This window comes from Takifugu flavidus, chromosome 6, assembly GCF_003711565.1.
Source record: "Takifugu flavidus isolate HTHZ2018 chromosome 6, ASM371156v2, whole genome shotgun sequence".
NCBI lineage: Eukaryota > Metazoa > Chordata > Actinopteri > Tetraodontiformes > Tetraodontidae > Takifugu > Takifugu flavidus.
In genome coordinates, this window is record NC_079525.1 from 6,452,143 (window position 1) to 6,474,623 (window position 22,481).

General features: G+C 44.0%; 3 protein-coding genes across 5 annotated transcripts; all 3 read right to left on the bottom strand.

Annotated features, from left to right (window-relative positions):
• Positions 1-2,339: 2,339 nt before the first annotated feature.
• Positions 2,340-4,364, bottom strand: LOC130526909 (dynein axonemal light chain 4). 2 transcript variants are annotated; one of them, XM_057034918.1, is made up of 4 exons: positions 4,261-4,364; positions 3,751-3,833; positions 3,350-3,433; positions 2,340-3,206 (listed from the first exon to the last, which is right to left on the bottom strand). In XM_057034918.1, the coding sequence occupies exons 2-4, from the start codon at positions 3,820-3,822 to the stop codon at positions 3,042-3,044; spliced, it is 321 nt and encodes a 106-aa protein (XP_056890898.1). In that variant the 5' UTR covers positions 3,823-3,833; positions 4,261-4,364; the 3' UTR covers positions 2,340-3,041. The 2 variants fall into 2 exon arrangements, with proteins under 2 accessions (XP_056890898.1, XP_056890899.1); XM_057034919.1 differs by having other exon boundaries at positions 3,751-3,830; positions 4,261-4,344.
• Positions 4,365-5,710: 1,346 nt separating this feature from the next.
• Positions 5,711-14,153, bottom strand: nptxrb (neuronal pentraxin receptor b). Of its 2 annotated transcripts, none has more exons than XM_057034802.1 (6): positions 13,999-14,153; positions 13,065-13,810; positions 11,336-11,759; positions 10,190-10,431; positions 8,870-9,049; positions 5,711-8,259 (listed from the first exon to the last, which is right to left on the bottom strand). In XM_057034802.1, the coding sequence occupies exons 2-6, from the start codon at positions 13,803-13,805 to the stop codon at positions 8,014-8,016; spliced, it is 1,833 nt and encodes a 610-aa protein (XP_056890782.1). In that variant the 5' UTR covers positions 13,806-13,810; positions 13,999-14,153; the 3' UTR covers positions 5,711-8,013. The 2 variants fall into 2 exon arrangements, with proteins under 2 accessions (XP_056890782.1, XP_056890783.1); XM_057034803.1 differs by having other exon boundaries at positions 13,916-14,119.
• A 1,517-nt stretch (positions 14,154-15,670) lies between these two features.
• Positions 15,671-22,071, bottom strand: cbx6a (chromobox homolog 6a). The gene is made up of 5 exons (XM_057034836.1): positions 21,861-22,071; positions 20,868-20,911; positions 20,704-20,769; positions 20,182-20,248; positions 15,671-19,670 (listed from the first exon to the last, which is right to left on the bottom strand). Exons 1-5 carry the CDS (start codon positions 21,930-21,932, stop codon positions 18,459-18,461), a joined length of 1,461 nt encoding a protein of 486 aa, XP_056890816.1. The 5' UTR covers positions 21,933-22,071; the 3' UTR covers positions 15,671-18,458.
• Positions 22,072-22,481: the final 410 nt, after the last annotated feature.

Sequence of the window (22,481 nt, forward strand, 5' to 3'; positions counted from 1 at the left end):
ACAGAAATCACCTTGCCTTCTTACCAAGTCCCTCTTCAGTATCAGGTTGGATTCTGACAGACTTAAGTCATCACATGTTAAATTGATGTCTTCTGCTTCCTCATACCCAGGGAGCCTCTAACCTCCCTGTCACACATCACTGCGGGTGGTACCACGTTGCTAAGATACCGCAGAAAGCATTTCTGGGCTTCAAGTGCCACATGGAAACATAAAATATCTGAGGGAACCATGAGTCTCATTTGTTGAAAACCCATTGCTGCTTGCTGCACATGCATGTGAGGAGGAACGGAGCATGATTCAGTGTTTTCATTACACCCTAAAAATGATGAGTTTCCAGGGTCTCCAGACTTCTGTTCCTCATCAGCGGGCTCCCTTTGGAGGCATCTTAAACCTGATTGATGTCTTGTTTCCAGCAGGGGGCAATACCAAGAAGTTTGGTTGAATACAGTGATTCCTCGTTTATCGCGGGAGTTGCGTTCCAAAAATAACACGCGAAAAGTGAAATCCGTGAAGTAGTCAGCTTCATTTTTTTTATTATTTTACAATGCAATACTGAACTATAGAATGAAACCAAAAATCAAAACCTGTTTTAAAGCCCAAAATTTGTTTAAAACAATAATTTTAATATAGTAATACAAGGTTGGAAACATTGTCAATGGCGTATTTCAGTCCCAGCTGTGCCTCTTCGTCCTGACTCCGCTCCGCTGTAGCGTCTGTTTCTACTGAAGGCGCAGGAGTCTTTCTCCGAGAGAAGAACATTGTTATGGGTAGTTGTTGGCGCTCTTTCTTTTTCTGAGCAAGAAGATTTTTATAAACGGATATGCCACCTTCGATTATATTTGAGAACTGCAATGAACGACTCGCCAAAAAAATCCGTGAAGCAGCGAAGCCGTGAAAGATGAAACGCGATATAGCGAAGGATCACTGTAATAATCCCAGTTCCCATTTTAAATCTTTGTCTAAATCATGTTTTGATTAGATCTTCAATCTAAACATCTAATTCAATGGACTGGACTGCCCCCTGTGGTGAGCTGCAGAATATACACCATGAATCTTTCCTCCTGTTAACTCTTATATCTTATGTTTTTGTCTCTTGTTTACATTTTGTTTTTATTTTCGTATATTTGTATATCAGTCCAGGTACACCACCTGCTATCAAAGCCAGATTGAGTTGGACCATTCCAAACAGAGCTAAAGGTCGAACTCTGCCTTGTGGGAATCAAACAGAACGGAACAGTTTGCCATGGTTCAGCATGTGATCAATGTCTCATACAGACCAGCAGCAGTAGAGATAAATTTCACAACTTCCAACTCGTGCAGCTCAATTAATCTTCTCTCTATTTTCAGCAGAAGGTTTTTCAGAGGGAAGGCAATGCAAAAAGGGGGCTTCCGTTTGACTCTGTGGCTCTTTGTATGAATATTTAATGATGTTGCACAGAGACACAGGGAGAGCCAGCAGATATATAAAGAGCATCAGGGGTGAATAATGAATGAGGGACATCACAGGGTGGAACCACGTTTACTGACACAAGAGCCGATGGATTAATCACGGGCCTGTTGGCGTAATTGCAGAATAGTATCCACAAGACAGGAACTCAAGAGAAGCCTGGAGTCTGCTAAATCCAATCAAAATGTCAGATCCAGTCAGGCTGATGTTTACAGGATTTGAGGGTGTGTACGTGCTCTGTCTGTGTGACAGGTTTCATCTATTTCCTGTAGGAAGATCATTTTGTGACACCTTACTGATGTCAAAAGAGGACTAATCAGAGATCAGGCTGACCTGGTGCAAGGTCGCAGTGTTTGAGTACACAGAGGTGGAGGGGGACCGTGCCAGCAGCAATGGCATTGTTCCCCCCACTGCTGGGTTGGAAGGAACCAAAACTTGAGTTCATTTTTCAGGAGTTTAAACTTTAAATGATGTCATGTGTGTGCTCATAATGATCCAGATCATTGATTGAGCTATTCATGGTCAATCGCAGTATAAGACCTGGTTTTTTTTTTTTTTGGGGGGGGGGGGGGGGGGGGTCCCACTCTTACTCTCACTCAGACATCCTCATCCACAACAGGCTCCTTCATTATTACTCTCATTCTCCTCTATATGAAATCTGCTGTTGTCGTTGAGATCTTGTCTCCTTTGAATAGTTATTGCAAAGCCACATGCAAGCAGTTGCTGGCGAGGAAAAACCTATTTAACATTAATTTATTTCCACAATTCATGTATAACTTTGAATCTTGTTTACTCCAGTTTGCTCTCAACTACACAGAAAATTATATCTTAGTTTCAACTTTAATTTTCATTTCCAGCCATTAAAAATATTCTAAAGACCACAGACTTAAAGTCCTGCTTCACCACATTTGATTTATTGTATAATCAAATCAATCCACATAAAATGATCCATTACACGGGATCATTAAACGGACATTGACAGGAAAACAATCACACTAATACCACCCAGCTGGGGTATTAGGGGTTATTACAAACATATTTACAGGAAGTCACAGTGGATCAGATTTAGTGTTTAGCTCAGAAGGGTCTGAGTCTTTATTTGTAAGAAGATGACACTGATCCTTCAAAAACGCATCAAAATATGTACACATAGAAAATATTAAAAACTTTATTTAAAGACAGGTGTGGACGAGAGAGAAAAACACGCGTGATTCAACTGCCGAAGGTGAGATTTTATCAAGAAACCCAAAACCGTGTGTGTCCCGCACACACAGACATGATCACGCACACTCATGCACGCTCCCTGAAGAGAAACGAGGATAAAGGACTTTGGAGACCCTGGCTGGCTGCATTGTTTGTAAAAATTCAGTTATCGCACTGACACATGCACACTAACAAATGCTGTGGACCGAGAAATAAAAGAGCTGTAGAGCCGGACAGAAAGGAAAACAGGGATAAAAGATAAAATGAATGAGAAGGCAGGAAGTTACCAGCCAATCTGGCTAGTACGTGCAACTGGTGTTTAGCTGATGAGCTGGTGTTCGTTTTCAGCCTGTTGACCACATCGGAGGGTAGGAGGGACGGCGATGAGGCACTACGAACACTTCCACACGCACACAGCCAGACTGCCTCCAAAGAACATGTAGAGCAGGTTCTTCACTTCGTGCGTGACCTCAAAGCCAAAGCCTTCGCCGATCACCACGTGCCATGAGCTGCCAAACTTCTTATCCATCGACTCCTTGATCATCTTTGCTGCACTCTTGGAAAACATATTGATATTATTAATACTCTGGATTAAATTTCAATGACTATCCAAAACTGTTATTTACAAAGAAATTCACAGGAAACAGTAGGCAAAACTATAAATCAGGCACAAGAACTGTGAACATAATGAGCTCTTACTTCATTGTTTGTAGCAAACTTTTCACAGGCTGTAACACAAAGCTCCATGGTCTCCACCCTCATTTCCTCTGACATGTCTGTATGCTGAGGACACACAGAAGTGTTACTGCTTTCATAAAAATTAACACACACACAACATGAATATGTGCCTATTGATGACGCTAGATTGCCAGAGCAAATACTTCTTACATATTTTCTGCATGATTAACATCTGACACATCAGTCCTGCTATTTTAAAACTAATGGTTGCTTTAAACCATGGACATCAACATGGGGAGGCCAGTGTTTTGGAACAGACGCAAAAGAATAAGTGAAACTGCTGATTTAAAACGTAATCATTGAAAAGTGGAGCTGCTGTGATGCTCCGGTGGTCCAGAAGCACCGTCCCGTCATCGTCTTACCCTGATGAGAGGGAAACTATGCAGTCTCTTGTAATCGGCTTCCTCTTTCTTTCCCTCCCCGGTCCCAGCCATTTAGACTCCTGCTGAAAAATTTAAATACATAGCTTAAATGTCACTTCAGGTATTCTGCAAAGAGCATATGCAATGAATGTAACCTAAACCAGGGTGAGGACGGGGTTCACGACATTAGGCAAATGCTAGCAGGCTACGAGTAAGTACCGCCGCAAAAGGATTTTCCATCGGGTGTTATCGACACACATCCCATAAACAGGTTGATTCGAAAAAGAGCAGACTTCCTTGGGTTGGTTTATCGAAACTGCCAGTCAGTTTCATCAGCTATCTGATTAGCTTAGCATATTTGCTAACCAACAGCTGAGGCTATCACCAATGATTTTTACCTCAAAACCGACAAATCAAATCGGCGCTCCTATGGTTAAACCTAACAATGCGCCGCCTATAGCCGATACACGCACGTTACCGGACGGATATGGACCTTAATGGTTTACTCACAATTCCTTTGTCCAGCGAAAAGTTCTGGTGTTTGACTCAGTTTGGTTGTTAGGGAGACATTTTTAACAACTGATGTCTGTGCAAAGATGATCCCGCCCACTTATGGCTGACTCCCTTTCTATTGGCTCAGGTACTGTCAAACAATTTCAAGGAACTTCCGGAAAGCATCTATATTGAATACGTGTTATACGTTTTATATATTTTTGTATTTTGAACACCCCCAACTGTTCTGAAATTACATTATTCTATAATGTTATGCACTGACTATGAACCCTTGCACTGTTATTGACTTATCAAGCAAGTCTTTCCTAAAAATTACATTAACAATTTTCTTTCTACGTGTGCGCGCACGCGCGCGTGTGTAAAGCTTATTTTCTGTGAGCGCTCTTACTGAATATGACCCAAATTCTCATGGAAAAAGCTGTATGGAATCCTCAGGTGGTGTTTCTGACCTCAAATTGATGCTTCCCACACCATCACTCCCCAAATCGCACTCAGTCCTAGATTCTCTGTGTGCATGTTGTATCTATTAACCTGAGTTGTGCATTTAGTTTGATGAGCCGAGCAAAGTAATCTCGAGTGAAATATAACACTACAAGCTTGGGCATCCATTCAGATGATTAGCAATCCCTGGAAAAGCAAACAGTTAGTGCAGTAATCTTTCTCTTCTTCCTTTCTGCCTCTATCGACCTCTTTTATGCAAGAGCAGAATAGATGCTCTTATAAAATCACCTCTGCTGCCTCTGTAGTGAGCCATTAAATGATTGAAAAGCAACAGCTTATGCTTCTAAAATGTTCTGGCCCATTTTTTTGGGAGGGTCAGAGGGGACAAGGACAGTTGCTTCTTTCCTTCCTTGTCTTCCCCCCCCAGGGGCAGTTTTCACCAAGCAGAAGTTATTGTGTTGCATGATTAGTTGGCTTTCCCTGGAAACACACCTCAGCCTTTACACACAGTGCCAAAAACCATTCCGGTGCATTTTCTGATCTCTTCTGTTTGTTACACATTCTTATCATCACCCAGCTCTTGGTCTCTACATATGCAATGTATCATATTTTTCATTATTCTTGAGACCTTTTCTCTGAGCATTGACAGCTATAACCTTTTAACTTTGTCATTCAGTCATTCTAACTTTGTCATTCAGTCATTCACATTTCCAAACGCTCTCTATTGCAAGTTCTTGGGATTTTTTTTTTTTTTAAACTTTGGGCAAAACTTTGGGCACATGGGTGTTTTTCACCAGGCTGCTTAATCCCTTCCATAGTAGCACAAACATCTTTCTATAACTACAATTTGATGTATATGTTATAGAATTTAGAGTTAGATCTGCAGGCAAAACCATGAAGGTTGTAGAGGAAGTGGAACTCTACTACAATCAAACTTGGACGGACAGTCTGATAGCTTAATAAAGGGGACCCATAAGGCTCCAAGAAGAAGACTATTAATCACACCGAGGGGAAATCACTGTTTATTACACACAATACACATGCAGTTTACATGAACATGCTGTAAACACACAGTCATTTAAGGAGAGATGTCAGAGTGAGTAAGCTCCCTTGGTAGAAGGTACCTTGGTTCCTTGTTCAAGGGCACCTTGGCAGTGCTCTGAAATCCTGTCCTGGCACCTCTCCTGCTACCATTTCACTTTTCAGTGGCCCTGCCACTGGGACTTGAACCAGAAACCTTCCTAGCCCATAGTGGAGCCACTCATTCCTTCTATTCTCAAAACTTCACAAGATTCTTCACTAATTACATTAATAATTACATTATTATTAACAATTAAGATGAGAATCAATCAGAGGCAACAGTCATCAATGTTGGTTTCTATATATCTGCCCTTAAATTCATTTGGCCTTATTATGAGATGTCTGAAATTAGTAGATTCCCGCTTAGACCCTAGGTGAGGATCAACTGACTTACAAACCTGCAGCAAAAAAGTCTTTTGCGTGATAGTGTGATTTATTTTGATAAAACATCAGAGAGATTTCAAGCCCAGTGGGAAAAAGCAGAACAAAAGAAAATGGGGGCTCAAGCTCAAAAACAAGAGGGATCGATAACTGTAAACAGTAGCTGTGGGTTGAAACATGTGATCACAATTAGGATTCAAACGTGCGTGTGGGCAGCTCTGCAGTCACGACGGCTGCAGTTGTAAACGTGACTAATATGTTATGTCTGCGTCAAAGATCAGACTTTCTGTGGTGTCTGCTGCTTCCCTCAGTGAGCTCACACACACAAACACACACACACAAACACACACAAACACACACACACGCAACATGTTTCTCTGAGCTCTCAGGCTCCTCTTTGTTCTGGGGTTTCAAATCACATGTTTGACATGACATTTAACTCTCCAGCACTGCGTTTCCTTAGCAACTGCACTATACTCGCGTTAAGTGCCTGAGATGAATGGAACTGGTCTTCTGAAAGGCTCTTGAAGAGGTTTCATCCAGATGTTTCAATGCAGCTACTTTTTTCTGATCATCTTTTAAACCATTACTACACATTGTGTGTTTGTGTGTGTTTTGTTTCTCATGAAAAACACCACAATGCATGCATGCATGTCCTTGATGGCTGTTACATTATTTGTATACAATCAAAATGTGGTTTCTTATTCTTTTAATATATATTCCCATTTGGAACTTGATTTATTTATTTAATACAATAACAACAAATCTGATTCATTTAAGTTCATTTAATGTTAGTTAAGAAACTGAGTGGTTAATAAAATAGTGAAAATAAAATAATAATTAGGAATCAGCACTGATTACTGTGACAGCTACAACTCAGCCAAAATAAACTGAAGCTGAAGATCTTAGTTTTCTTAGTTTAAAATGAGTGGAAACAATGTAGCAACATTTTTTAAAATGTATTTGTTTGCCTACAAAAGAGGGACTATCAAGAATATGAAAGGGACAAAAGAATTCTGCAATATTAACATGTTTTTAAGTGTATCTATTTATTTTACACACATAGGCTTGTTTGTTCTTGAGCTTTCTTGCAGGTACAAAATAGCCATGGTGGAGTCAGTCCACGTCATGCTTTGCACCACCCTCCATTTTATAGAATTCTGTTTCAGAGAGGCATCGTTTCAGAGACCGGGGCGGTTTTAAGTTTCTTTCTTGACAGGAAATGTGACTTTGTTCATGCAAATACATTCAACATTAACTCTGGTTTACAATCAAAGCTGTGACACAGGTTCACACTTAGGCTTGGTGCGGTTTCGAAGCCGGAGCTGTGCTGCGAGAGATGGGGGGTGGGTCAGAATGGCACAGAGCAACTTGAACACGGACACGATACACAATATACATTTATCAGACCACTGTTTCCATTTACCTAATCATGGGACACGTGCAGAACGTAAGGTTCACAAACAGGATCAAATGCAGTTAAATCCAAACACTTTGTTTGGAATTGTTTTGCCAGTGTTGCTCTCTGGCGGAACAACTGGGTTCAACAGACCCAACAGAATCTTATCTGAAAATAGAGTGATATTTCCTTTATTCTATAGTCCTGTTCACTTCAGGGTCTTAGCAGGTGGCCTGTGAGTAAACTCTCTGCACAAATAAACACAGAAATGTACACATCAACACTAAAAACAACACGTACACTGCTCGCAATGGCTTAAAAGCTCCATCACAACACAGTCCATCGGCAAGCTTCCCAACGTCACATAAGCTGTAAACTCCAGTGTGATACACCATTAAACATCTGCATCGAAATCAAACACAAACACCTTCTGCTGGCCTGTCCCACGTTCACTGTTTGGAGCTGGAGGGGTTGGACCGCTGGGCAGCGTGACAGGGGTCCAAGGACTCCTTGGTAGCGCCGCCATAAACATCGACGTCGTGGTCGGTCCAGGGGGCGATGTTGCCCAGTGCAAACGAGCTGCAGTCGGCCAGGGCTGCCACCTCTGCTGGCTTCAACAACCGGTCCCACAGGTTGAACTGGGACAGCTCCCCGACTAGAGCCTGCGAGGCATCAAATTGGCCACCTAATGTGTCCTGACAACAGGAAGAGAGAGTGAAATTTAGATTTACAGTAAATGGAATGGAGATTTCATTTGGCCCATCCCTGGTGAGATACGACACTGGTCTTCATTACGTCAACAGAAGAGTAAAGAAGCACCTTTATATTTACCCAGAGGCAGAAATATTGCATTTTATAATTACACCACGTTTATCCCTTTCAGAGCATTCTTTTGAAGAGGATGTCCTGGGATTTTCCCTTACAAAAACTGGTCACCTGGTCCACACAACAGCAATTTATCCTTTGTCAATACAGATTAATAAAGCGCTTGCTTGCTCACTCGCTCTCATGGCATCATTGCAACATCTTGCAGAATTACACTCCACACTCTGTGCTTTTTTTATCCCTTATGCAAGGGCCACGGGCTGCAGAATGAGCTTCGGGTGGTTCATCTGACACCGGAGAGGCGGGATAACATTGTGATTTCATAAAGGTTACGTAATGTTGGTGTCTTGCTAATGAAGGAGAGCAGCCAGTGCGAGGGATGAACACAATTAGGCTCCAGTCTGTTCATGTGTAAAGATCTGGTGGAGTTAAAGCTCAGTCCAACCATTAAGCAGCAGCGGGTGGTTGTGTCCATCTCACCTGCTCCTGTCCCAGTATGAGGACTCCCCCTGGTTTGATGGGATGCCAGGCAGCCAGTCCCTCCCCTCTGCCCTTCAGTTTTCCCCCCTGGTAGGCCTTCCACACCCCATCCCTCAGAGTCCAGCTGACGCAGATGTGCTGCCACTGGTCTTGTGGAAGGGACAGCGGAAGCTGCGCCACCTACAGGAACGAGGTGGTATCACACAGAGCTTCAGATGCGCTGTATTCCGAATAACTCACACTGTAGCATCACCTTTTCATGCAGAACATTGAATCCGATTTTACAGTGCATGACCTCCTGACTGCTGATTATGACATCATTGAGCCTCTGCACTTCATTCACAACTTTACCTACCTGAAAGTTCTCCTGAGCTAAATGTGCCTCAGCAATGTTTCTGTGAGGAAATGTTGCTGATATAAGTTTAACAGCCCATTTTGTTGGAAAAACATTGACTTCATCATGAACACAGGGTGAATTGTCACAAATAACAGCTGCGTTCTGCTCGAAATTACCCAGATGGCTGAGGGAACTTATTAGTTTGGTACTACGTCTTGGTCACTTTCACCACATATTAGTAATTAATACAGCATATGAAGACTGACAACTGATTCCCACATCATAAACAGGGTGAGCAATGGAAACTCTGCTCTGTGGTCAGTTGCAACCTTCCCTCCAACGCCATTTCTCATTCTCTGCCATGGGAACTGTGCATGTAAGCAGTCTTCATGGTCTGGAACCACGGCTGCTCAGCGCTCAGCTCGTACATTTGCTTTAAGCCACAGCAGTAACACGATGCTCAGCGCGCAATGGGCTCTGATGTCCTATATTAGCAGCTTCAACACACTTAATGTTATTCGAGGGGAAAAATGGGTTTCATTATTTCTCTGGTGATAAATGAGTCTTATTATCTGATATTCAATGCTTAACACATCTCTCACCCACCTGAAACCTAATTAATATTCAAATCCACACCATATTGACTGGAACTAACATTTATGGCTTGTCTATTGGTTCTCTGTGACACTTATGTAATGCAGCATAATGGAGCTGGCTCGTCACATTGATGAACATGTTTTGATCGCTCATCCAAATCTGTGAATCACAAAAAGGCCTCAGCACAAGAGGAGGGCATTTTTTAATGGGAGATCACTTGAAGGTGGACACTAATGCACTTTTGCTGCTTCTTCTAAGGTATAAAACCATTTATAATGATTAAAAGCCAACATTTTCCCCTCAAAAAATTATGCTTGTGTAAAATATGTGCATAAAATAGAAGAATAATTCATAGAATATCAAAAGTGATACAAGCTCTTCTCCACCTTGTCATTGATGAGCAGCTCGACGGGGCTGCGGACTCCCTGCAGCAGCACCAGCTCATTGGTCTGTCCAGGGACTGAGTAGGAGAACGGCGTCCCGATGCCCCCTTCTTTGGCCTTCAGCCATAAGCAGGCAGTGAAGGCATACATCTCTGTTATCTCTTTCCTCACCAGGCCGTACATGTAGTTGGTGCGCATGGGGAAGGAGAGGACAAAGCCTTCGGGGAAGGATGGTTCCACCAGCGCTGTGAAAAGAGGACACATGATGAGAGGCAGTCAGATTGGGGGAAAATGGACACTTCACACAAACACAATGGCGTCTCTCTTCTATCTTTGTCATTTCAGCTAATGCATGAGCACATACATGCAGACAGACAGACAGACACACACACACACACACACACACACACAGAGCAAAAAAAGCATTCAAGTAATGATCAGCCTCCAGAACTCAAGGCCATGGAGCCTTAACAGGGATGCAGTGACAGCCAGAGTTCTAAAAACAGAATGGAGAAGTACTTTCCTCTGACTTTTCAATATTTCTCTCTTCGCCTCAGAAACTCTCAGTCTCTTTAAAAGAAAACAAGCTGTCAGAGGAACCTTCAGTCGTCTGTAAAACTCCTTCCCATAAATCTCAACCTTATAAATGTCAGTGATTTACAGGTTACAAGTCAAAGTACTAAATGAATGAAGGCTTCAGTAGTCTTTTATTCCATCTTTTATGGGGTATTTTCTGTAAGCCCTGTTTGACATTTCACAACCTCTGGCGCTCATTAATCATCTTATTTTAATCTACAGCTTTTTCTCTGCTGCTGCAATGACCCAGTTCACCCACGGTGCTCATTAAAGTTTCATTTTAGCCTTCTAGTATGATACACTCAAGCATCGGCTCGGCAGCACAGCCGCGCACTTCAATTCATCCACACGTCTGTTCAACAACCAAAGAGCAACGGTCCTCTTCCACACACAGAGCTGCAGCTGAATAAATGCAGGATCATTTTATGAACCACACTGATTCCTTAATAAAGAATAGAAAACCACTGAGATGAAAAATGAAGAGGAGCGCAGGTAAAAAATAGAATTTGGACTCTTATTTTCTATTAACCCCACTCCCCCCACCCACCATGGACAGCCCTGTTGAAGACTCACTGTGTTCCAGCTCACTGATGCGTTGGTTGACGGTGTCCAGACCGTGGTTAATCTTCTCGTGTTGGCCCTGCGTCTCCTTCCTCATCGATTGACGCTCCTTCTCCAACATCTTGATCTTCCTCTCTAGCTCCCCCTCCAGGTCCTCCACTCTCCATGTGCTCTTTGCACGGCCGGGGGTGGCCTTTGATGAGGGTTTGGAGGCAGGGGAAGAAGGAAAGGCGGGACGGCGACCCCCCGGGGGAGGTCCTCCGCTGTGAGAGGGAGCACCACCAGCAGAAGGAGTCTTTGCTGCGTTGCCATGTGAGCTGCCGCCACCGCCACCGCCACTGCTGCCACCGCCACCGCCACTGCTGCCACCGCCACCGCCGCTGTTGGAACCCAGGGATGAATCAGTGAGGTTCAAGGCAGCAGGACCTATTTCCGCCTGCAGCAGAGCAGAGAAAAACCAACAAGCGGAACGGTGTGAATTGAAATGACAAGAACTGTAAAACGTGTTGTGGATGGGAGAAAAGCAGCAGTACATCATGGTCGTTACCATCGGCCTAACATGGTTAGAATTTAACTGTAACAGAGATTCAGCAGAGCAGTAATTAGTAGGAGCAATGAGCATCTACAGTAACACCCAAACCTTCTTCTAGCCTTTCAGCCTACTTGTCTCAGAATTACCGTCAAATAAAATTGTCTTTTCGTTCCATTCGTTAACACTTAATATATTGACCCAATGATTGTCCCTTGGGCTGATGGTGATCGACCTGGCTGACTAATGACCGGCTGAAGGCTTCAATCGACAAAATGATCCAGATGAAACATGTTGTCCGTCTTTACTGGAGACCAGGGGCTCGATTTAATTAGATGGACAGAAAAGAAGACTTGTTTTCTTTAGCTTTTGTTTCTCACTGGGAGCTTAAAACAGCAGGAAAACAACAAAATGACAAAGAAACATCAGAGTCAGAGGTGCTGTATTGATAAAAAGCAAAACAGCAACCCAACAGTTTTAGCATTAATATTGGAGCAGAAGGTGAAAAAAGAAAACAGGAGGTGTGAGGCAAGCAGATAAAAGAGGGATGTGAAGAGTGATATATGATATCATGGAGAGGTGCTGAGGCAGGACTGGAAGTCAAGGATATAAATTCACCCTGAGAGAGACAGAGAGACAACCTTGTAACTTTCTTTGCTTAGTGAGGGCTGACAACGATGCAACACACACACACGCACACACATGCACACACCACCCTCTCTCAGGTCCAGGCAGCTTCATATTTTATTTATAACTCCATCCTGCTGTCGGATGGAAAGGTAGAGGGTGGCTGACACAGTGTGTGCGAGCATGATGCAGGGTGGGGGGTGAGGGGGTGTGGAAGGAGGTGGGGGCAGGTGGAGAGATTTCCCACGGGTCGTCAAAGACACAAGGAGCGGCTAGGAGAAGTGGTGATTAAAGAGGGAGGGAATGAAAAAGAGGATGGGAATATGGCAGATAAATATCAGGAAAATGCATTAAAACAATAACAAATAATCTATAATCTTTAAAACTGGACACTGGAAGTTGTGGTGTTGACTGTTTTATCCAGTGGTTTGTATATCCTGATATAATTATTTCAAAGACACAACTGAGTGAATCCAAAGAGGCTTCATAAAAATAGTTAAATCATTATGGAAGGATTTTATCAACAGGTTTTACCAAAGTACTTTCTTTTTTAAAAAAAACTGCTTTCATTTGTTTTCCTGTTACCTCCAGTTTTTCAATGCGGTCCTGCAGGTCCATGATGGCCCGGGCCAGCTCCTCCACAGCCCGCGCCGTCTGCAGCTGAGCCGCGGCCGAAGAGCTGACATCATCCCCGGCCATGACCCGGCGGTTGCCGTTCCACACGTTCACGCTGCGCTCCGGGACGTTCCTCTCGTCCTCCAGGCCGCTCTCACACTCGCTCAGCTTCCCCGTCAGCTCCCGGATGGTCCGGTGGTCCATCAGGATCTGGTCGTTCTGCTGCAGAACCATCTGGCGGAGCTCCTCCGCGGTGGTCCGAAGGTACGTCCAGTCCTCTTCCACGGCACCAAACAGCGGATCGTCCGCCTGTTGTTGCTGCTGCTGCTCCCGCCGTTGCCTCATGTCTTTGGTGTTGCAGTCTCCGGCCGGGACAGGTGTGCAGATCAAGCGGCTGAAGCTGAACTGTTTGGCGGAGCCTCCACCTATGTCCTCCCCGAGGTTGAGCTCATTCAGAGTGGGGACTTCCAGCCCGATGCCGCCGAGTCCGTTCCCTCCACCATAGGACTCGGCGCCGTGCAGAGCCCCCAGGGGCCCCGCATGAGCCACCGAGCCGGGCTCTAGTGGCTGGAGAAGCGTCTCCGAGGTCAAGGTTCCGTTGTCGCTGAGAGGCGCGGCGCGTTTCCGGGGATACACGCTGGCAATGATGCAGATGACCGCCCCGAGGAAGGCGAGGGCGCCCGCTCCCACCAGAACCACCATAAACTTCATAATGACTGAGGAGATGGACGAGGAAAGGTTCCGGGAAAAGAGGAGAAGACAAGTGGAGAGAAAAACAGACAAACAGCAGCGTGAAGGAGATCTACATCATCACGACCTACCAATAACCTGAACCCAGTCAGACACCTCGGAGGAACCAGAACTCGAATCTAGGGCTGCTGACGATCAAACGCCATGAACTCACTCTCAGATGCTGCCTGTGGCCGGAGGCGCCGCTGGTTTCCTCTCACCGCCCTCTCTGGATGGCACCGCGCCGTCTGGACCACAGATGCTCCCTCACCGTCTCCGTGTTGCTACGCTGCTCTCCTCCGCACGTTACTATGGGGACCGTGGCGAGGGGAGGAGCGAGGACTTCAATCCTGCCTGCGTCAATCGCAGCTGAGGTGATGTGTCAACGTGCGTGTGTGCGTGCGTGTAAGGAACAAAAACAAAGAGAAAGACCGAGTAAGCACATGTTTTGTGGTAAATGATAATAAAAAGTAGACTTGCTTTAATTATTTTTCCCATCTGTAGTGACGTGTTTGGCCCCACCCTTTCCTGCCTCCCGCGCTTCCGCTCATTAGGAGCTGGAGCTTTACTCCTCAGTCAGGGTGAAAAAAGGTTTCATAAAAAAAGCATGCGAGTTTGAGTAATCGCCTTCACTACAGTATACAAATACTGTATATCTCATTATGGACTTGTTTGGTGTATAAGACTTTGTTAACTAAAAAAGTAATTAGTTGTCCTTGTTTCAAAAATCGAGGACAATATGTTAAAATATGAAAAAAATGTAGTTTTCTTTGACTGAGTGGGAGGAAGAGAACAACTGAGAATTTAGTCTGCAGAAACTCGCCAAAAGAAGTGATCTGACCCTGGCACCACGGCTTTATCTAAGACTCTTTCTCAAAGATGATGCATTTCAGCTCTGAATTACTACCGAAAAAAGAGAAATGATTAATCTTTTGGTCAAAGAGTTGCTGTGATGTATATTTTAAAACCCCACAGATACACCGGCTCGCTTAACATATTTATATAAGTTTATTAAGCTCACTTTGAGTAAATTGAAAATTAGACATTATCGACATCCAGAAAAGAAAATGTCTCAGTTACATTTTAAACATCTGACCTTAATATTTTAACAAATAATAGGAGCCTACCCACCCCATCCCTCTCCTAAAAGGAATGTGATTAAGATATTTTACATCTCAGTCTTCAATCAGAAGCTACCTGCTAGAAATAAGCTGGCTCTTTGTAAATGAAGGTCAAATATCTCTGAGGCAGACGCTCACACACCAGTCAGGTCAGGCTTCCCCTGCTGTGACCAGTAGCCTAGATTCTGCATTAATCTGCAGAGGTGGCTGATGCACAGATCACACATCAAACCCTGTTTACTTCAGTTCCATCTGGCTCATAAGCCCCACATTATCCAACCACAGAATTGACAAATTGAGTAAAGAGGGAATGGACATGCAGTGCAGATGACCACCCGCTAACCTGGTTTTGAGAGCTGAACCTTTACAGAAACTAAGTAAAATAAGGTTATATTGATTCATGTCGTCACTGCATCTCCGAGAGAGGATTAATGACCTTAATGTCACCCCAGGCCGCACAATCGTCTGACCGGGAGTCGATGCAATGGTTCAACAGCGCCGCCACGTGGCACATCTGGGAACTACAGTCACAACAAAGCGTCTGCAACTACTTTGAGTGCCTTTTTAATACGTGCACTTTTTCAAAGTGGGTATAAAGGGACTGCTTGTTTTCAGATAATACAGTAGTTTTGTGTACTTTTTACCTGACTTCTGTCGTAGCGGTGTGCTTAGTCTAAAATCTCTAGAGCAACATTTAAAAGAGAAACTCGCCAAGAATCCCCTCCCTGCATTTGAAAGACCTTTTAATTAAAAGCCTCTTACAAGAAACACACAGAAAGCAACAACATGACAATGAATACATAATCTGTACAATAAGGGTTTGCAAAACATGCTTCAGAAGATCAGATACATTACAACGTAATCATCATCATCATACATAATTCATATTAGCAGTAAAACAGACAAAACTGCAGTCGGGACACATTAAAACTTGTCCGCTCACCTTCTGATCAAACCCAAATTGGACCATTAAAAATGACATTCAAATAAACAGCGTCACATCATTATGCATATTTTAAAAAAGTATTGAAGTACAGTACAAAATAATAAAACGCATAAAAGCACAAAAAATTCATCAAACATCTTGAATATCATAACAACAGGAATCCTTCCTCCCCCCATTAGTGCCGCATAATTCTAGCACTGGAAAATTACATCACATATCAAAGTAAAGCGGTTTTTAAAAAAGGCTTAAAAGAGGAAAATAAGAAAATCAAGAGCCCTATTATGCTGAAATATAGGCCACTAAGTTGAGTAGTGCTACCCAATAAGAGAAATAAAAAACAAAACACATCTACCAACTGCAAGAGTCACTTCTATGCACCACTTAGATATTTAAGATATATGGAACAAAAACTATTCCAAATGATAAATCCACGTGAAGAAAACATTCCTTCATCTGTTTCTGGAAAATCTATTTTCCTTCTTTTAGTCTGGAGTTACTCGCTATCCCTTTAAAGAAAAGGTACCCCAATTGGAATTGAACCACGTAAACTCTTGAATGGATGCATCATTTTGGACTAAACTCTTCCACGTGTTCTTGTTCTGAAACAAGAACAAAAGTGTCCACGACGTGACAGGTGAGGCCACGTCGACCTCGCTCGTGTTAACGAAGACACTCCGCGAGCGACCCTGGAGGATAAGACATTTCCCTCAAAGAGATGGCAGGAAAAGGAAATGAGACATTTGTTTTAGCGCGTTGCTTCAGAGAAAGAGCATGTAAATGTGCAGCTGGGGTTAAACAAAGTAGCTATAAGGCAACACATGCTGAAGATTTCATACTATTTCAACAATAAAGAGGTCTGGGAAGGTCTGGACAGAGCAGGAGACACCACAGATAGTTCGGGACCGGGTACCTTGAAGTATCTCAGGGACATTTCAGTCTGAAAACCACCATGATGCTTTTAACGAGCTGTCGTTTCTATCCGGTGACAACTGCACCAATATCCATGTTTTCTGCTCTTATAACATTCACAATGAAGGTTGTTCAATAACTTCATTGGCTAACACCAGTGACGATAACTGGAGAAGAAAAAAACAGTTAAGGGGTGATTTCCCAGCAGAACGGTGTTGAACAAAGTGTAAAGCTGGAACCTTTTATAATAGACATGGTGAAATAAAGCTGTCTGGTTCAGGAGCAGTCACAAAACTCAATAAGAAACAGAAAATAGGGAAAGAAAAAGGCAAGTTAGCATGTGGCTAATAGCTATCATTAACAACAAAAATACATGTCAAGTCACTGCTTATGGAACAGAAACGTGGGAGCCAGAGTCAACGTTTGCTACTTATGGCTTAAGGTAAAGAAAAGATGTTTAAATAGCTGCTGGAAATAAAACTAGACTCTCTGATGTCAACGAGCTATTGGACGATCGAGACCTGGACAAGCTGATCGGATCTGTGGTGCAAGTGCGGAATCCTGGTAATGCTCCAGAACCATTTTCAGGCCAATTTAGAGTCTTGGTAGACTTCAGAGATAAATGTGTTGGATTCAGGAGGAAACAAGGCAAGCAGGGGGAGACCATTCACGGACAGAAATAGCTTAATCTCTTGGTTCTGTATGCAACGTTGCAGCTTTTAAAGGTTGTGCGTGCATATAAATACTTGTATGTATATGCATGTGCGTTCAAGAGAGCGAGAAGAAAAAGGCCTTAAAATTTGATGAAATACATAAAATAGGTCATTTTTAGATGCAGTCGAGTGCATTTAGCTCGCTGTATTGACTTGTTAAGTGCAAAACACATTTCCTCATACATCACCAACAATCTGGACTTCTGATAAAACGCAGGGAAGGTCATCAATAACAGCTATTGCTACAGAGGCTGGATGTAAAACTTGCGTTTGCTCCTTTCACCATTACGTAAATGCACATCTCGGCTGGGTGCGCTGTTGGTGACCGTTTCACATTATTGCAAGAAGCTCAGAGAAGAACAAACACAACTTCTAAAACAGCCCGCTCTGAGGAATCAGTGCTGTGCAAGTGAACAAATTATGGCAATGAAAGAAGCGTTAGCGCCTTCTTTTTAAAATGTATATATATCTCTTTTTTTTTTACACTCATTTAAAAAATATGCTTTTAAACTACTTAAGTAGCAGGGCAGAATTCATTACACTCCAACATTTGTTACAGTTATGGATCGTAGACTGTATATAAAGATGGACGAGGACCTCAGGAGTGAAACCAAAGCATCGTGACTTAAAAGACTAAACCCAGTCTTCCTCCGTTATTTTTAGACTCGGGTTAATTGGAAACCCAGAGCCACTCTTTTGATGGAGGATGAGGTGGGGATGGGTTGAAACGTGTGACGGAGGAAGCCCCCTCACTATAAACTAAAGCTGTAGCTTCATGTCACCAGCGCAGGATCACAGGCTTCACTTTTATACGGTGAAGGAAGCTTTAACACGTCGGCCATCTTTGTGAGGAGGAAGTGTTAAGCGAGAGGCGGAAGTGGGCTGATGTGGCGACGCCGTCACGATGAGCTTTCGTCATTGATGAGGGCAGATTTTAGAACATCTCCTATGGCTTGGGTGGAGAGGGGCTATCAACAGAAGCACTGGGGGGCGGGGTGGAGGGGTCTTCCGGGCCAGCAGAGGGCGAGGCGTGGGATGGGAACTCTTTTATGGTGACGGTGACCAGATTGGTGGTGACATCTGTGACCACCACGTCCTTGCAGCTCGGTGCCATTTCAGGGTGCCAGTCGGGGTCTCCTTCAGCTGGCACCCTTTTGGATTCCGCTGGGGGGGAGGTGTGGTCCCCAGGGTTACCTGTCGGCTGATGCTTTGCTCTGAATTGGTGAGGATTTTTCCTGCATTCCTGTGGGGGTGGGGAACAGTCCAGGACACACTCCTTTTCCCCATCTAAGGAGGAGGACGGTGACGAGGGGAGGGAGGCCGATGCTGGATCGGCGGGCGGGGCAGGAGCAGGCGGCTCGGCGTTCTGACCCTTCTGGGTCTCTGCGTGAGGCGTACTGGATTTGGGACACTCGCTGGGCTGAGACTGAGCTGCTGAAGTACTGGTGGGACATTTTCCCTCGGAGCTACAGGAACTGGAAGGAGATGGAGGGATCTGGTACTGGGTGGAAGCGGAATCGGTGTCTCTGGTGGCTGTGGTGGAACAGGTGGCTGGAGAGGAGTGAAAGGCCAAAGGACCGCCGTACTGGAGCCCAAATGGCTTCCCATACATTGGAAAGCCCAGCATCTTTAGGGGAGGCTGAAAAGGTCTATAGGGTACCTCTCCCTTCTTTCCAATGATGCGATTACGGGATGGGATGTTCTGGCGCCCTGCTGCTGTGTTCCTGCTGCCTACACTTGACCCGCCTCGGCCTGCCTTATCAATGACCTTCAGGTTGAGGATGATTCGACCTCTCTTCACCTCCCGCGGTTTAACTCTACGATTGAGGATGCGAACAGTCTCTGAGAACGGGGAGACATGCAGGCGAGAGGGGAGGCCACCTGGGGTAGAGAAGGAGCCCGCCATGGGATCCGAGCGCGGCAGAGGACGTCGAGACATCCGATGGCAACGGTGAATGTCTTTCTTCAGCTTGTGGGTGGCTGCATGGGAATTGAGTTTCGCAGAGGGCGCAAAGGCCGAGGACGAGGGAGACGGTAAATGCTGAGGCGAGGCAGATGAGGAAGGAGTTGCTCTGTTAGAGGTGGACGGAGCAGAGCGAGATGCAGTCTGGCGGGCGTTTGAGTTCCGGCTGCTGGTCTCTCCTTTCTGACCACGACCCTGTGGGTGATAAAACATGACAGACTATTTAAAAAAGGATTTAAAGTTTAAACATTTGAGTGGGGATGATGCACCAGCAATAAAAACATCAGCTCGTGACTTGTCATCAGTACACTTTATGGATTACTATGTTTTCTACGCAATAATACCTGATTTTGGCAGGTGAGTTACCAGTGGGAGATGTCTATTTTGGAAGGAAATCATATACCCAAATGCTGCAGAACAGAGGTTGCAAATGAAATCAACATTGACTGGGCAATGTATTTAAAGCTCCTGGTCTCTGCTCACAATGAGGAAAAGAAAAGCAGAAACAGGAGACCAGAGCAAAGAGCAACATTGTCTGTCTGCAATCAGTGTTCTGAACTGTGGGTGCATCCAAAGTGTGTGAAAATGCAGAGAGGTAAACATGGATTTCTGGTCATGTGCATGTATTAAGTTGCAGAAATTATAAATGAGAGATTGAAGAAAAAGTTTAAAGGGACATACTATTTATACAGTATAAATATAATACCTTTGCAGCAATGTTTTTTGGTTTCGGCCCCCGTTTCTTCGGTCCATGCAGTTCTCTTTCACGTTCCCTGCAGACAGGAAAAGGAAGTTAAAACAGCAAAGATCTCAAAGGCAAAACAGTCAAAACTTGGAACACCAGAAGGAGAAACATTGCAAATTACTCCAAAAATGATGAGGAAATCTGGCAGAGTGCATGTAGATCAGTATGTGTCTAAAGAACCAGAGTTTCTGCCTTTATGTGTTCATTTTAAATTTCATTTGCTAAATCTTTTATAATTTGTGTTTAACAATGCACATATTAGTTTACTGTCTACTTGTGTGCAGTAAATGGTTTCTAGATGTATATAAAGACACTTAATAGGTTCTGTAAAATCCATTACATGCACTGACAATGAGGCTATATGGGGTCATGAAGACAACAAGATAAGATCTTAAGTGCCAGTCATTGACAGTAGAGGCACAATGTGCAAACCAAGAGTTCAAGTGTAAACATGGTGGCTGCAACCTGGCAAGCTCAACTCACTTCTTCTCAAAGCCCAGTATCAGCCTGTCATCCAGAATATTTTCTTCTGGCTCCCATGTGCTGTGCCTAAAGAAGAATGCAGAAATATGACATAATCATGCTTTTCAAACACACAAGAAAAGTTAGAACTGTGAAAATCGGTGAGTTTACTCGGATGCACTCACTTCATCGCCCATCCTTTCCATTTTACCAGATATTCAAGTTGTCCCTGCAAGGCATAAGAAAATGGCGGATAACCAAATCCACTTGCATCATATTCAAAAGACCTTTAAAGAATTCCTTAAATACACCTGGTAGTCATTTACCTCCCAACTTTTGTTTTGTGGCCTCGTGAGTTTGCTGGCATTTCCATATAAGCAAAAGTCTCTTTCAACCACACTTTTAATTTCCAGCAAGCATGATGAGCGTGTGTCATGTTCTATATCTCTGGAAATGTCATATGTGATGTCATTAAAGGTTTGTGAAGACGTAATACTTGATACCTGTAGTTTGTAAACTAACTAGAATTTAAAAAGTAAAATAAAACAGCATCAATTGATGCATCCATGCAAAACACCAATCGCCTTGTCATATGTGCCGGCGAGATTTATAACTATGACCTTCTTGCAAGTACTTCAAAAGTGGAGGCCTGCAGATTTATGGGACCATTTCAACTACTTGTGCCATACTATACTGATAAGAAGATGATTAAATTAATTCTCCGACATTTCTTCTGGACATTTACTTCTAATTGCCAGTAACGGAGCGTCATTACTTACAAACAGTACAAACTAGATGTCAGCCACCCTTATATGTGGGTGCTACCTCCTCCATATGCAGTGAAATGCAGTGTGGCCGTATAGCTTTAGCTACCATTAGCTGGCAAAAGAAATCTGCTCCCTCCATTTCACAGCTCGGCTCTCACCCCATCGGCCTCATCTGTGGCTAACCTTCTTTGTGTAACTGGTTTTATTAGCAGAAAATACGAAGCTGTGGGATTTAGCAGCAAGAGTTAGCTTACAGTTAGCTGTGGCTAACAGAGTAAAGGCACCGCCAGCCGCGAGGCCTCCCCAGCATTATATAGGCACGAGCCCCGTGCCTATGGAACCGGACCAGCGCCGACCCGCGGCGGCCAACATCTGCAGGGAGCCCAAACGCGCGGGAAGGCTTGACCTCACCTTGCGAACGCGACGTTTCAGTATGGCTTCCGCGGCGAAAATGCGATCCCCCGCCGCCGAGAGCTCCATCATACGTGGACCGAAAGTGAGCTACCTGTCTCTGTTTTCCTCCCTCCAAACGTCAAGCACTGCTGTCTGCTCAGGCCGACCACAGCCAAGACACACACACACACACACACACACACACACACACACACACACACACACACACACACACACACACACACACACACACACACACACACTCGAGTGAGGGAGTGTGTGTCACGTGGTCAATGTCAGTCTCCAGGCAACGAAAAAGGACACTCACGAGGATGCGAAGATCCGCGCGCTTCTGTTTTGATGACAACAGATTATTCGGCTCCCTCCAGATATAATAAAAACCTATCAAGTTCGCGAAGTATTTGTTAATGTTCATTATTTTATGTGTAGTTTGTTAAAACTTTGGAGTGTAGATACGTTTAGTGTAGATACGTTTGCTTTCTGTGTTACAATAACACCCGCAGGAATTTGCAAAACCTACAGCGATTGGAAATCTTAGAATCTCTGAGTGATTAATTTTGTTTTCATTCTCTGTGCTGTTAAATATTCTGCAATATTATTAAATGTACCATGAGGAGG